This window comes from Varroa destructor, unplaced genomic scaffold (assembly GCF_002443255.2).
Source record: "Varroa destructor unplaced genomic scaffold, Vdes_3.0 BEIS01000007.1, whole genome shotgun sequence".
Lineage (NCBI taxonomy): Eukaryota > Metazoa > Arthropoda > Arachnida > Mesostigmata > Varroidae > Varroa > Varroa destructor.
In genome coordinates this window covers 22372292-22387898 of record NW_019211460.1, presented here as the reverse complement: position 1 = coordinate 22387898, position 15607 = coordinate 22372292, and the positions used below count along the sequence as shown (strand labels likewise).

The following is a 15607-nucleotide window of genomic DNA, read 5'->3' as shown; positions in this document are numbered from 1 at the left end:
TTGCCGTCCCCGCCGTCATCATCATCAATAACACCTGCATTATCATTAGTAGCAGTAGCAGCATGAACAACATCAGAGGCAGCAGCAGAAAAGGCGAATTCGTCGTAGCCGCCCGTCGTTCCCGTCATCATCGGTCGTGGCGCCTTCGTCCGCAGCAGCAGCATCTCAGTCATGTCCGCCGCTACCTCGTATGCTGCCGCTATTGCTGCTGTTGATGATGATTATGTTCCTCTATTCCATACGTACCTGATTCCCTTCATCTATTCTTCGCTCCGTCACTGTTTTCTCTGTCCATTCTCGTCGTTGGCTGATGTCCGTACCGCCGCCGCAGGGCATTGCCACTAGGCGCCGCTGTCGCTGCTGCTGGCAAAATCTTATATTTGCTGCTACCAAACGCCTTCTACTTCACTATTGCTGCTATTGCTTGTAAGTTGCCGCTAAAGAATAAGATGAAAGCGTAGCAGCGGCGGCTGAAACGTCGCCAGCAGCAGCAGACAGGGGGAAAAGTAGAGACGCGGTGCACATCAGTGATACGGGCATCATCACTAATATGAATTCCGGGGACCACAATCAGCAGCAGTCGCGAAAGACAGACACAGTAATATCATACAATGACAGCAATACCATCAGGAAGAGCTCTCATATTGAGCCCAACTTACTGTGTGCGTCCCTACATTTTAGCAACCCAACTCGACACACCCCAACGTACTCGTACGAGAATACATTGAGTGCAGCTTCTGCTACATTACGTTGCTTCATGTTATTGTGTTGTTAGGTTTCGTGCTGTAGCGTGTGTTTTGCCACATCACAATTATCAACGCGGTGGCACCGGCATAACGCGACCAGATACCACCATCATCATATTTCCCATCATCGGTGGGGGTAGGGCAACTGCAAAGGGGGTACAGATGGGGTAAGCACTAGCAGGCAATATCCTAGGCGGCAGTGCGGCAACCGCTATTAAAGCCAAACTGTTTCTCCCGCACTCGACCCAGTGAGGTTCGGCTAAATTGGGCGTCGCTATTCTTTACCAGTATACGTTGGCAGACAGCAGGGGGCGACAGAACGAAAGACGTGTGGTACTCATACAAAGGCACGCAAACGCCACTGATTACAGGGGCCTGAGGGACCAGATGACAAGTGGGCGATGATGATAATGATGATCATAATACAGATACCGTAGTGGGCAAATGCTTTGCTTGGATAGTCGTAGACAGCGAATAAACGAGCGGCTGGACAACAGAGGCAAAACCGAATAGGGACATTGTCAAGAAAGATGCAGGGCCACATGACCACAGAATGTCAAGAAAGATGCAGCGACACATGACCACAGAACGAGATGGAATACGATAGTTGTACTCGATTCGCTGATAGTAACGAAGACAACCACAACTGGACAGGGAGCTGGAATATTGGTAAAAACGGAGAAGCTGCTCTCCCTGTCGGGAAATGATCAAACAATCCGGATAGCGGTTATATTGATGTGGTCTATTGCTAGAAATTAAACGTTCGAAACCATCCACAACTTGAAATTTTGCAGTTAATTTCCTTAAGGGTAATATATTTTTTTGGCCGTCGAAAGGGTAAACCGGGATCAAGAATGGACAACTTGTGTCAGGCTTAAACGAGTATTTTTTTATTATCAAACTTTTTTTGAGCTTAAATAAAAATAATGAGACCAGCTAAAATAGAGCATACAGCATCTATCGTGATTAGTAGATTGTAGGTACAATCTAAACAAAACCTACTAAAGTAGACACAAAAATGCGTATTGGTAACGCGCCGAATGTTTTGAATGGCCCACGAGCAACAGCGTTAAACCGTAAGAAGCAATGACTTCTTATAATAGTAATAACCATATCAATAATACTCAATGATCCTACTCTGTGACGCTACGATCCCGAAATAAGTTTTCTTTCACTCACTATTTCTTTGTCTGTTTGTTTATTTATTTTTGTCGCCACTATGCTGCTCGTGAAAGCGTCTGTCGGCACTACCGATTCTAGTCTACGCTCCTCCATACCATTTCAGCCGTCCCTCCTCCACTGCAGACTATCGCCGCGATCATTGCTCTTGCGGCTGCTATTACTAAGGCCAACCAACGCCCGTACTACTATCAGCACCATCAGAACGACGACAATAACGATCGCTCTACCATCATCAGAATGGTCCCCGCCCCCTGCTCCTCGCCAGCTGCTGCTCCCTGTGTGTAAGGGTGTTCAAGGAAACCGCCGCTACTGCTGCGGCTATCACCATTGCCGCCGTTGCAGAGTCATCATCATCAGTCGCTACCCAATGAACATCACAGCCGTCGTCAGCGTCTGCGTAATGATGATGATCATCATCAGCATCACAATCAGCGACAATGGCAGCTCTATGGATAGCATCGGGCAATCAGCCAATGCTGCTGTTGTTGTTGTTGTTATCGTCGTCGTCGTCGCCACTGTCGTCGTCGTCGTCGGCGGCGTTAACCAACGGAGCGGCCAAGCGACTAAGCGGCAACGACGCTGTTGTAACAGGAGTCGCAGGATTTTGTGCGTTTCGCTTTGCGTTTGCCTCGCTTCTTTTGTTGCCATTGCAGCTTCAACGAACAGGAGTAGCAATGGATGATTACGACTGACTGCGTTACTGCGCAGCTGTACAGCTCTACTACTCTGAGGCTATGTCTCTGCGGAATTATCTCGACAGCTGCACCAGTAGCAGCTCTCACGGCAAAACGTGCAACAAGAATAACGACATCTGTGTAACAACAGCGGCGAAACGCGACTAAAACGATCCCTACCACAACTGCTAACACGACCAGTATCGCTGGCTCCACAACGATGCCAGCCACCATCAGGCCAGGGAGCTCGAACGGGAACGTCAGCTTCTGTAGTTGTCATCATCGTTATCGTTATTGTTGTTGACAACGACGATAACTTCGGTAGTAGCCGGTGAGCCCCCACAACTGCTAGTGACTGCTATTCGCTCCCCTTGACACTATCACTGTCGCAGACGACGCCTGTGCCGTTGGTGCTGGCCGTAAGAGCAGCAATAATCGTTGTCGTGGCGCTGATTGTTGTGGCGGTAATGGCGTCACTCTGTTTGGTTTGGCCACCGTTCGGTTTTAGTCGGCCTGGACTGGCCTGGACCGCGTTGAAACGACGCTGACCGCCGCAGCTCTGATAATAATGGCTCTGCTTTGGCTTTAGTAACGGCCCCTTTCCCCCTGTGCAGGGTCGCAAACGTTAGCGACCGTTTGTGTCCCCCTGTCGATTCCATCCATAGTGTGACACACTGATGCTGGATGCAGTGTTACACTTCATTACTGACGCTTCTGTCTTCGCTAACAGTGAAGCAGAAAGCATAAGTAAAGAATGTCGCCACTGCCACTACACGGCCATCGGCGTCTGCGTTGGCATCGCTATTAGTATCTGTGTCATTCCGATCCCCCTAGTGCCTCTCCACCGCTACCACCACCGTTTTCATCGTAGTTGCCGAAGTTAACTCACTGCTTTGCACAAACTAACCATCCGCTAGGCGCTAGTCGCCACCATCCAGTCAAACTAAGCGAGCCAGGAAGGTCTAGACAGGTTGCTTGCTGCTGGCTAGCATGTGGGGAGCGTTGCCGTGCGCTGGTAGTGGGGCCGATGACGATAGTGGTGGCGGACGAGGCAGGGGCAGGCAAGCAAGCAGCCCGCAGATCATCATGAGCAACCCACATCAGATGCTGATCGTACCAGCGATCTCCTACTTTTCTTGCTACATCTGTTATAACAGCCGCTATCGTTAATGATTGTGTGACGCTGATGGCGACACGGTGCGGCGCTAGTGGAAATGCTGATGATGCTGATTACTGTCATCATTATTGTCATCACCATGACAACGGCTACGAAGGTTCTGTCCTAGTCGGCGTTGCGTAGTAGCAGACGTGGCGGTAATAGCTAGCTATAGTACTACTGATGGTACCTTTTTAACGTCCTACTCCTGTGTGCGCTTTTCCACACTGCCTTCTCTCTTCCGCTGCCAGTAACGCTAAGCTGTGAGATGAAGATAAAAAGGGCTCTGTCGAGTTGCCGTTCCCCCAACCGGACGGAGTGAAAGATACGGCGAAAAAACAACACCAGCTGCGATGATACAAGTTTCGTTTTATCGTTACCGCTTTCTTTGCCAACATGCAATTGCTATTTCTTCTACTATGACGAACACGAACGCTACTACGAATGGTTCTACTAAAAGAGTAGAGAGTCTTGTGATTGTCATCGGTCGGCCGGCTGACTGTGCGCGAGCAGTATCGATCGATCATAGACAGAGATAAATACTCGTATAACATCATACAGACATATTAATATACTCAGCAATAACATGTATCGTAGCAATGCCAGATTGTGCCAGTCGATCTTCGTTGTTACCCTCAGATAGAAGCATTTTGTCAAGACTGATACGCATACAAAAATAGTAGTAACAAAAATACGCTCCTGACCTTCATAATGATGATCATGCTCATATTCAATATTATGCCTGCAGGTGCCCACATACAGTTACAGTCAAATATACCGGCGACATAAATAGCAATAGCAACAGTACTCGAAATCAGCCAGCCACAACAAGAGTACAGCAAAGCAAAAAAGGCACCTTGCTGTTTTTTCCAGACCGGGTGCATAGAGACAGAGAGAGAGAGAGAGAGAGAGAGAGCCGGAAATGGGACAGAAAACGCGAAATTACCAAAGTAATCATCATCTTCGTAGCCGCCGTCATCACTACACTCTACGATCATCAGCATCAACATAATCGCCCCTGCCATCACCACCACCGTCACGAGGCGCTAGTAGCGTATCAAGCTTTAGCGCTGTCAGCAGCAACAGTAGCGCCGTCGTCATAATCACAATCATCATCATCATGATCGCCACGCCGCCGTCATCATCATCGTCGTCGTCGTCGTTTAAATGATCCTTCCCGTTGCGGCTGCTGCTGCTGCTTCGCGTTGGTGCGTGCCCGTTGTCGTTGTTGTTCTATTTTCGAACAAAGAAGGGGGACAGGAAATTTGTTACATGGCGGGGACGCATGTGCTTAGCAGTGGTAGGCGAGGCCGGATGACGCTTAGACTGGTCCTGGTATTGGTCGGTCCTGGTAGTATGACCGATTTTACAACGGAGGTTGTATTGGTTTTAAAAATATAGCGCTGGCTTAGCTGTCTGGTTGACGATCGTTCGTCAAGTGGTCGATGCAGGTCGCTAACCTCGCACGAGATACGTACGCGTACGAGGAACAGTTCGTAACCGACATCGAACCCAGTGTCTGCTGGTTGCGACGGTAACAAGTATGCTTTTTTAATGACCGTGAAAACAACGATAGCGAGGAGGCCCGATAAATGGACCACGCTGAGCAGGAGTTTGAAATCTTTTTTTTTTGATGCTTTTGTCTCTGTAAGTTCATCTAAAGATTTGCTGCCCTAATATAGAAATTCCTACGCATTGAGGCTATTGAGAATGAACACGTTCTATTGAGAATGAATTCGCTACATGACTGCGGGGTCACTTTTCGTTGTGTAGAGACGTAGTAGGTAAGAGGATTGCTTAACTGGTCCATAACAGGCCATTATTGGTTGGGTGTGTGTTAAAAGGAAAGTGATATTGAACTCTGTATCGTTAGACAGAAAAGTACAACCTTGGCAAAGCTAACGAATCAATAAACAAGCTACAACCAAAAATGCCGACCGAGACAAACCAATATTATCAGAGTACTTTTTTTATTGCTAACATTCTGCATTTTTAACCCAGTAGTACTTTTTGCTCGGACAGAAGTCACCGTAGATTTTTCATAAGGAAGTCTTATCATAAGTAACTCTTGACAAAAGTATGTTGTGAACGATAGTGTTATCCGTATAACACGTTTGCCCAAATCGACATACTCTTGTCATTTACTCGGCAGGAAAATTCGAAAAGGCGAACCTTGGATTTAGACAAAGATTCCCTCACTTTGCTAACCCTTCCTAGATAACACAGATGGTACAGTGACCGTTTATATTTTAACATAATCTTTCTTGCAACGGCTTTTTATCTTTCCCTTCGGTTAATTCGAATTTAAGTGCAAAAAAGAGAATTTTTAGATATGAATGGTAGTACTAACCCTAATGTGCTGTTTGAGATTGCTAACCGTCGAGAAGTTCTTCCCGCAGATGTCGCACTTGGGTCGGCTGTTGCAGTCGATGTGGGAAAACTAAATAAACAAATTATAGACAGACTCTATCAGACTCTAGTCAAATCAGTATCGACTCGAAATGAATTTTTATTTACATTTATCTTTACGAACTCGACCAGAAAATTCTTTAAATCTATTGCCGTTTAAGGAAGGAAGAAATAGTTGTGCGTAAAAACGAATCGACAGGATGATAGAATAGAGACTGACACAAATAGCATATGAAATTAGGGATTCTGGCCTAATTAGGACATCCGCTAGTAGTTTAGAAAAATCAAATAAGATACAATATTATGGGATGAATACTGTATTCGGTTTAATAGGTGCAACCAAGTGGGGCTCAGCGTTGTCGGTCTACCCAATATTAGCAACATAAAATAGCAAGTCGTTAAATAGGGTAATAGTAAGGTATGGATTAATTAATGAAACAGCAAATGAGAGTCAGTACTAACCCTAACGTGTTGTTTGAGATTGCTACCCGTTGAGAAGCTCTTTCCGCAGATCTCGCACTTGGGCCGGTTGCAGTCGATGTGGGAGAACTAAATTCAGAAACGTACAGAGAGGTATCAGATTCGGATCGAATTCGCTTCTCATCTCAATGCTTGTGTAAATTACTTCACTAGTGGGAGAAGATTCTCTTGTTTTCTAATGTTTTTACTGAGTGATCTAAAGGAAGTTGTAACTTGTCGAAATGTCGGAAAGTTTTCGGGGGAACTTCGTCTAAATCCAAGTCCTTACCCATAAAGTTAATACTGAATTATGATTCGTAGAATATTATTATTTCGCAACAACTAAAATACCCGATAGCGTCAAAGATCGAGCGAAGCACCATGATCAGATGAAGGTTCGTGACGCCAAGAAGGACACAACAGAGCCATGAAACATACACGGGATGACGACAATGATCTCCAATGCTGTATAGGTTTCAGTCTGATTAGACATGAAACCTCTTGTACACGGTGTGTAGGGAGCTCTAGAGACTAGTTAAGCCCCATTGGTGAAGCATGCAATGAACGAACACTAGGAGCGGGCCGCACCAAGATTGCTATAAATATCCCGAAGGTGCGCCATGGGCATCTGATGCCGTGATATGTGGACACGAATATGAGCAGATGAGAAACGCATTTGATGACCACCCCGTCTCCCTTTATCTTCGGCGCTATAGGTATTTAGCGCATCTACCATATTGCCGAAATACGGTGCATACAAGGTGAATGCTACGCAGTGTGACTCTGTGCTCGATCGACACAGAAGTGTACGTGTTACTCTCTGATAGCAGTACTAACCCTAACGTGCTGTTTGAGATTGCTACCGGTCGAGAAGCTCTTTCCGCAGATGTCGCATTTGGGCCGGTTGAGGTCGATGTGGGAAAACTAAATCGAAAACGTATATATTCAATATCAGATTGTAAATAGTTGTAATTTAATTTTCTTGATCGCTGTCTTTTTCAGAAGAGCGCAAGCAAGCGAAGCCCCTATCTGCCGCTGTTTAGATGCAATAACAATGATGATGTAGCTACCACTAACATATCAGAGTATTTCAACTATATTATATAATAAATAGACATACATGTCTACTTGGAAAAAATCATCCACGTAAATTTGCAGCTAAGCTACTTCTGTACGACGACGAGGTACATCCTGCGTCTTATGTTGCACTTTGTTCAACAAATCGCAGATGAAACGCTTCCCAACTAATGCAGTAGAATAAAATAATGCGATATTGTAGAAATGCTCTATTTAATGGCCTGCAGGCATCGTTTGTATCGCAGGCGCCCCGTACAAGGCAAGTGTTATCCAAGCCTAATTGTTGCGTATCATGTCGTTTTGATTATAGGTAGACACAATAGGTACTAACCCTAACGTGCTGTTTGAGATTACTACCGGTTGAGAAGCTCTTCCCGCAGATGTCACACTTGGGTCGGCTGAGGTCGATGTGCGAAAACTAAATTGAAAACGTATATATTCAATATCAGATTGTAATTGAATCTGGTTTTCCCCCCTCTTTATTTAGATGACTCTCATGCCTCTGCAGCCTTTATCACAGTATGGATTTAGAAAGTGCGCTTCAGAATGCCGTAACGTGAAAAAATGGTGTTCGGGAAACGTTTGGAATACTTTGCCTAGATCCAAGCCATTCTTTCTCTCTGTCTACTATTATGCAAAGAGGAGAATAAGATGTACGGTGGCTGGTTGGTCGACAACAGGAAAGCTGTTTTTAAAAGAAGTGTGTCGTTTAATTTTGCGACCAGATAGATTAGATCGGCACCATTAGACTGGAAGCTTTGAAAAAACCCAGCTGACTTTAAATATATATACGCGCAACTACATCATTCAACTGATACGTAGCACCGTGCTTAAAATTCTACATAGCTGTAATCTAGCTCCTAAAAAATCTACTCTTTTAACACAGAACGCATGGGGTTTACAATTCGTATGAGCGTCTAAGGTTTCTATAACGCGGTAAAAAGAGCTCATTGAGCTGAAACAAGACTAACTGGTCCGAGTACATCGATCAATCTGTTATCACGTGCTTAGAAAAAAGTGCACAAAACGAAAAAAAAATATATCAGCAAAATTTTGCTATTGTGTGTAATGAGATCACATCTTAAAGTTGTTTTTGCTGTTTATAGAGAAAAAAAAAAAACAACAACAATACTGGTATCAAATGTATTGTCTCTAGCACGCAGAGCATCGGATCTAAATATTGGATTTGGATTTAGACAAGAATTCCGTGTCTAACTTCCCGTCAGCTTCCGCCGTGGAGTACATACTGACTTTACGTCGTCTTTTCTTACGGCAATAAGCAAAAAAAAAGTCTTTCGTAACAATCAGACAAACTTAATGACTACAGTGGTATTTTTGTGAATTTTAGAGATTTTGCAGTTTGTTGTATTAGATGGTACTTGCAATGTCAGATTTCAGTGAAGTGAACTGTATAAGAATAAGTACTAACCCTAACATGCTGTTTGAGATTGCTACCCGTCGAGAAGCTCTTCCCGCAGATGTCGCATTTGGGCCGGTTGCAGTCGATGTGGGAAAACTAAATAAAAGATAATCAAGACCAGAGTTTCATTGAAGAACGTCTCTTTCCAAAATCTGTCGGTATCGCACGTTTCATTCAGTCTACAACATAAAAACTCGCTAATAGATTGTGTTGTCATCGTGCCACAAAGACAGTAACAGATATCAAGTGTAAGATACAGGTTTTCAAGACCTGTAACCGGCCTTCCTGTCCTGGTTTTTCTGTGTGTTTTTTCAGACTACCCTCAGTAGTTAGGTAGAACCTAACCGTTTGTCGATTCGTACCATGAAACAACTGGCTGTAGCATCCTAAGGAAAACCAGACGTTTCTTCCTATATATATATATATATATATATATATATGTATATCTTAAACCGAAGTTGTAATTACGAAACTTATAGGAAAAACAATTTACTTTCTGCATAATGCATCTTTTTGTACAACATACTGCCATCAAGACGCATCACACATCAATAAATGAATATACCAACCAATCGGTATAACACGTTCTCCAAGAAATTTGCCTAGGCTGCTTTAGGTATGCAACAAGACGGCATTGAGCAATATTGTTTCTTTTCAGCAACAGTAAACCGAACGAAACGAATCTTAATTGCCCAGTACTTTTTCTATAGCTACGATCGACGCACAAACAGGCACACAGCTCATTCACACGAAATACAACCAAACATTAACGTTTGTAAGTTACGAGCTAACTAAGTTTGGATCTTGGATTCAGACAGAACTCCCTCGCTCTTTCATTCGTTAATTGCGAATCCTCTTTTTCGTTCTCCGCACTTTTCTCTAATGAGAAACATGGGCACTGCAACATATTGAATGAAAAATAATCGCGTAATAAGACTAGCTAGGTCTTTCTCCTACGGCTAAATCTTCTAAAAGGTAAATATAGAAAATTATTGATAATTTACAACTGAAGTGTGAATATAGGTACTAACCCTAACATGCTGTTTGAGATTGCTAACCGTCGAGAAGCTCTTTCCGCAGATGTCGCATTTGGGCCGGCTGTAGTCGATGTGGGCAAACTAAATAAGACAATATACAATATCAGACTCGGAATTGAAGCTTCTCGTGGCGTCTAACCCCTAACGTCCCTTCGATAACTTACTGAATGAAGCTTGCTTTGTACCGGTTTAGTATTATTATAAAAAACGACATGCGGGGCACCCCCTACCTGTGGGCAATGGCATCGATTTTTTTACTAGAAGATTGATTAAAACAGCAGCATCGATGCTAAAAGTAAATGGTCGCGGAGGATAAAACATTAGCCGATTTAACTCACTTCGATGCAGAAAGTCCACTATCCCTCGAATACCCTACAAACTTTGTGCAGACAAAATTCATATAAAACTGCTCTTTATTAAAGTTAAGCGATCAATTTAGTTGCTCGCTCCCATTTTTTAACGAATCTCGCTGCACCATTACCTTAGACTAACTCGGTCAATATTAGGTAATTGAAACGATTCAATAAAACGTACTAAATAAAAACTACGGTCTACAATTACGGCTACACTGGAAAAAAGTACATCTTTACAGGGACGAAAAGGAATAGAGAAAGATGGTATAGATGTTCTGCCACTATGTAAGTAACAATTGTTAAATCGGGTTTGTAGAAAAATCTCAGTTAAATTGAAAAAAGCTAACTAACAGAACGATACCCTAAGCGGAGCGTAATAACGTTGGAGGTTTTTGATTTACGCAACTTTGAATCAGATAAAAATCCCCACCCACTCCATCATCAACATGCCATAATAATATTACTGCTCATTTATACGATAACTAACAACCAGTCACTCCCAAGCTGTCCTCGTTCATCGCAAATGACAAGAATTACAAAGTATCAGATTTGTAACGTAGATGTATAACAATGAAGGTAAGCGAATGATATTACATATAGAGGAATATAATTATGTGGTAAATCCATACTAACCCTAACGTGCTGTTTGAGATTGCTAACTGTCGAGACGGTTTTCCCGCAGATGTCGCACTTGGGTCGGCTGTAGTCGATGTGAATAAACTGAATAAAAAAATTACAAGATTACCACTGCGGCACGTTGACTGTTCCGTTTAGACATATACACACACATGTTCAGTTCACTTTCAATACGATCGCAACCATACTGGCAAGAGCTTCTCTATACGGCAATTAGTGTGAAGGTGTATAGAAGTAAAGTACACAAGTTTAGAAATCGGGGTTAACTCTTGATCCCAAATAACGAAAGCAGTTTGTTGCTTAAGCGATTTACTGTCTGTTTCTAGGAGGCATTGTTGTATCAGATTTTTGTCTTTCACTGTACATGTTCGAAAGAACTGGGCCGGAACAAGATCAAGCTAGATCAAACCATACTACTGTGTTTCTGTTAGTAACTACATAAGTTAACGCACATATTTGAACCGCTAGTTACATTCACAGACACGCCGCCGATAACCGACCATAAAAAGCTGATTAACTAACCCGGACGTGCTGTTTGAGATTGCTTGGCGTCGAGAATGTTTTGCCACAAATGTCGCACTTTGGCCGGCTGTACTCGAAGTTATGAAAAACGCGTTTATGCTGCGTGAGGTTGGAAGCGGTCGAAAAGAAACGATTACACAGGGGGCACCAGTGTTCCGTTGGTCGTGTTGGGACCTTTGGCCCACCTCGGGGTTCGGAAGAGCCACCGTTAGCCTCGCCCCCACCAGCACCGGAGCCACCTGGAAGGAAGAAAACAGGTTATGGAGTCGCTGCCGGCTCACCCGAGTGCATCCGCTACTTTAGAACATTGACTTATTTCATTCTGAAAACACCCTACCGTGCATCCTAACCGACAGGTGAGTTCAGCTCGCTTCAGCTCTGCCGTGCCTTCAGCACAGTTGATTATTATCGTAAAAATATTCTGTGAAGGCAGTGCGAAAAGTGCGAATATGCTTACGCTGGGGTCCACTGGTCGCGCCGCTACCGCCGCCTCTTTGACCTCCACCTGTAGGCTGCCCTCCTGGGGGAGCAGTGCCAGCACCGGACACTGCAGCTGCAGCAGCTGCTGCCGCTGCCGCCGCCCGCTGTTCAGCATGAACAGCTGATAGGGAATCTTGAATCACATCTAAGTATCAGCCACGTATTCGAATAGTGAATTTTAGAAAACAAAATTACGCACAAGGTAACTTAATAATAATAATGACAGATAACTGTGCTCTTGGCATAATTATTTCTGTTGAATAAATTATGCGAGTGATGCAGCCGTACCTTGTGACGTTGGTGGGGGTGGACCCAGAGTGCCCACTTCGCTTAAACTTCGGTCGATCAACCGTTGCGCGATCAGCGCTTCGTGAAGGCCTGCAACAATTTTAAATATGAGAATTCAAGCATTCTATATCAACCAGCCTCTAATAAACATCTACGACACAAGTTAGCTGTGTGTGTAATGAGTAAAGTCGGCGTTCCCTGTGCTATAGGTTGTTACGTTCGATATATACTTTTGCTTTTTGGTACAGTTCATTCCCGTCAATTGTATTAATAAGGTGGAGACAAAGTGAACATACGCGAAGTACAAAAGTGCATTACGGTTACATGTAAGGAGACATGTTTAATCTATTCGCACCTTGAGTGGGCATATCAGCCGCTGTCCGATCGAGCAGGCGTTGTAGGGCCATTGCCTCAGGTACACCTGTCGAGTCATGTTAACAAGAGAAAGTGGTAAAAGAGAAAGTGGTGGCACGATATGGGATCGTCGGTCTATCATGCACAAAGCCACCTACGGCTACTATTATTACTAGCTTTTGTTCTATACGCGAACTCAACGCAAAAAAGCAACCATAAAAGAGCAAGCAGGCGTCAATGCATCGAATATAGGTGAAGGAGAGAACGAATTTTTGGAAGGGGCTAAACACCAATTTCTGCTAAGATGCAGAAAAACTACTTTAAACCGAAAAAAAAAAGCACAAAATCAATTAATAAAATTAATCAATCTACTAGATCTTACGGAAGCTTGCTCTGAAAAAAACCATCGATTATGTGAGATCACCCTCAAGCGTAATTCGTGTAATGCACCGAAAGATGTTTTTACCCGTTTGAGCGCATTCTGTACTAACTGTTGAGTTTACCCATGATAAAAATTCGATAGACAAAGGTAAACTATGTCTAGACTTTAGAATTGAGCAGAATTAGTTATTCCTTACCGAACTAGAGTTCGTGAAGGAATAACCAATTACAGTACAATAATCAAGCATGGTTCAAAAATTGCGAACCTCTCACTTCAGTAATAAAAACAGACGCATCTTAAAATATGGTGGCTTAAATAAGTTCATAAGAAGAAAGCTGAAATGCTGTAAAAAATAAATAAAAAATTAAAAGAAATTAATTTATGAGTCGGATGCGACAAACATGAATTGAGTAGAATTTGAAATGGTGGTAATGTAAAAATGATGATGCTTGCTAATAGCGGGACAGATATAGCGTTGGGATCGAGCAAGAAAACTAAATACTATCCGTTGTAGTCTTGTTGCATTGGAAATATTGCACAGTACGGATTATCATAAAAAGATAGAAAAAAAACTTGTCTTTACGTCTATCCTTAGTGCTAATACTTGCTAGCGATAGAATTTTAGATGACGAAATTCGACCGATGGAGTGAAATACTACAATAGATAATGGAGTATTGTTATGTGTGGGTGTGATCAATAAGTCGACCATATATTTTTATTTTGTAATGATACATATGACAAATGAATACCAGAAAGGCACAGTTTGATACATTGCTGCATTTTAATGTATGGGCATGCGCTGCAAATGTCAGGACAAGCCTGTTCTCATCTTCCTTCGAAGAACGGGTTTCGTGATGAAATTTCATGACATCAAAAGAGACATTAAACCGAGGAACACGTTAAGCTAAACGACTAGGATACATGAAACGGCTCTATCCAACAAGATTAAGCATAAAATAATGTTTTCATCAACAGGATAATGAGAGCATCAATAACATTAATGCAGCAGGCATCCAATCAAAAACCATTGACGAATCCGAAAAACTCGACTACATGAACTATAAGTCTAACCTCGAAACGTCTACTTTATTTTAGGGAGACTGATCTTGACAAAAACGTAATAATCTCAACATGAGTGAGCAACACCACGGAACTGACTGTGGCATTCGTTGCAATAAATAACATTGTCAAGAAAATATTCATAGACATTTGCTTGATATGGTCACAACGGACCGAATCAGTATAACAAGATATAATTAGCCACTGAGAATCGAGATACAATACAGTCAGCTATGGCAATGAGCGCATCAGATAGAAAACAAATCTCGTTAAACTGAATTTGTTACCAGGCTTACAAACGATTACATCGTTGCCTATAAAAAGCATTTGTACAATTCTCAAATATATTTATTCAATTATATCATTTGGGAGTTGTACAAATTCAAACACTATCAAACTATATGATGCATTTCCGAAGCGAAATGCCACGGCCTATTAATTAATTGGCGCTCACCTTAAACATTCGCATGGGGCTTCTCGAGGACCCTTTGGTGAACCATCGTACCAGGAATACGTTAGAAGCAACGGGGCGCCCATCAGGCACCCACGACGCTATCCTTTACCTTGTGATCTAGCCTTGTGCGCCTACTCAGCTGGCCAACTATTCATTCGTTCATTCACTCATGCCCCACTACCTATCTACGTCTACAATACGGTTACGAGATCAGCCAAATGTAACGGTGTGTTGTCCACCTTCAGAAAAGTAATGCTAGGAGGTTCGATTCGGCTACTGCTAGTAAATACTAAGCAGGTAATTGTGGGCCCGAAAAAACGTAAGGTAAACATTTGCTAAGCAAATATTCAAATAGCCATCCATTTTATAGCCGAAGCACAATGTCACTTACCTTGTGATCCATCAGGTCGGCGAGCCGTAAGCGCCGCATGGGCTGCTAAAGCTTCCGACGACATTTCAGTGAACGATGGCGTTTTAGAAACCTCGGTTTTCCACCAAGCGGCCGGTCAATCAATGAATCAGATATCCAATAGTTAATTCACTACGGTTCGTAGGTCGCAAGGCAGTAGCGGCAGGTCACACTATAATAATATCGTAGACAAGCATAAGCATGCACGCGATCACTACTTGCAAATATTGTTAAATTAACTTTTTAAAATATTTTTCACATGTAAACTGCATTGGTAATATTGAAGTCGTTGGCCTCATCGAACTCAAATGTTACTTCTGAAAACGCCACGCAAGCTTTTGATCTTCGTTCGCTGCTGTATGTGCCAGTTGGTTAGCCGCTACTGTATTCAGATAACGCTGCAGATCTCCACAATTATCTCTAGTCCAATAGGCCGGCTTTCATCATTCTGTAAAGATTACGGCCGAATACAATTATAGATCGGCCTTACGCGAACGATGTATGCGGCG

At 43.1% G+C, this 15607-nt stretch overlaps 1 protein-coding gene across 27 annotated transcripts in view; it reads right to left on the bottom strand.

Annotated features, from left to right (window-relative positions):
• Positions 1–15607, bottom strand: part of LOC111254288 (uncharacterized) — a 24039-nt gene extending 8432 nt beyond the window's left edge. The window contains exons 1-12 of one of the 27 annotated variants that reach the window (XM_022814968.2): positions 15081–15607; positions 12795–12860; positions 12440–12529; positions 12129–12296; positions 11672–11910; positions 11147–11233; positions 10155–10241; positions 9133–9219; positions 8035–8121; positions 7464–7550; positions 6630–6716; positions 6109–6198 (exon numbers count right to left, since the gene is read on the bottom strand). In XM_022814968.2, coding sequence (XP_022670703.1) covers positions 6109–6198; positions 6630–6716; positions 7464–7550; positions 8035–8121; positions 9133–9219; positions 10155–10241; positions 11147–11233; positions 11672–11910; positions 12129–12296; positions 12440–12529; positions 12795–12860; positions 15081–15144 — 1239 coding nt within the window. In that variant the 5' untranslated portion in view covers positions 15145–15607. Of the gene's footprint in view, positions 1–6108; positions 6199–6629; positions 6717–7463; positions 7551–8034; positions 8122–9132; positions 9220–10154; positions 10242–11146; positions 11234–11671; positions 11911–12128; positions 12297–12439; positions 12530–12794; positions 12861–14689; positions 14721–15080 lie in introns of those variants that run through there. The other 26 variants (XM_086975790.1, XM_086975793.1, XM_086975792.1 and 23 more) reach the window with 26 other exon arrangements.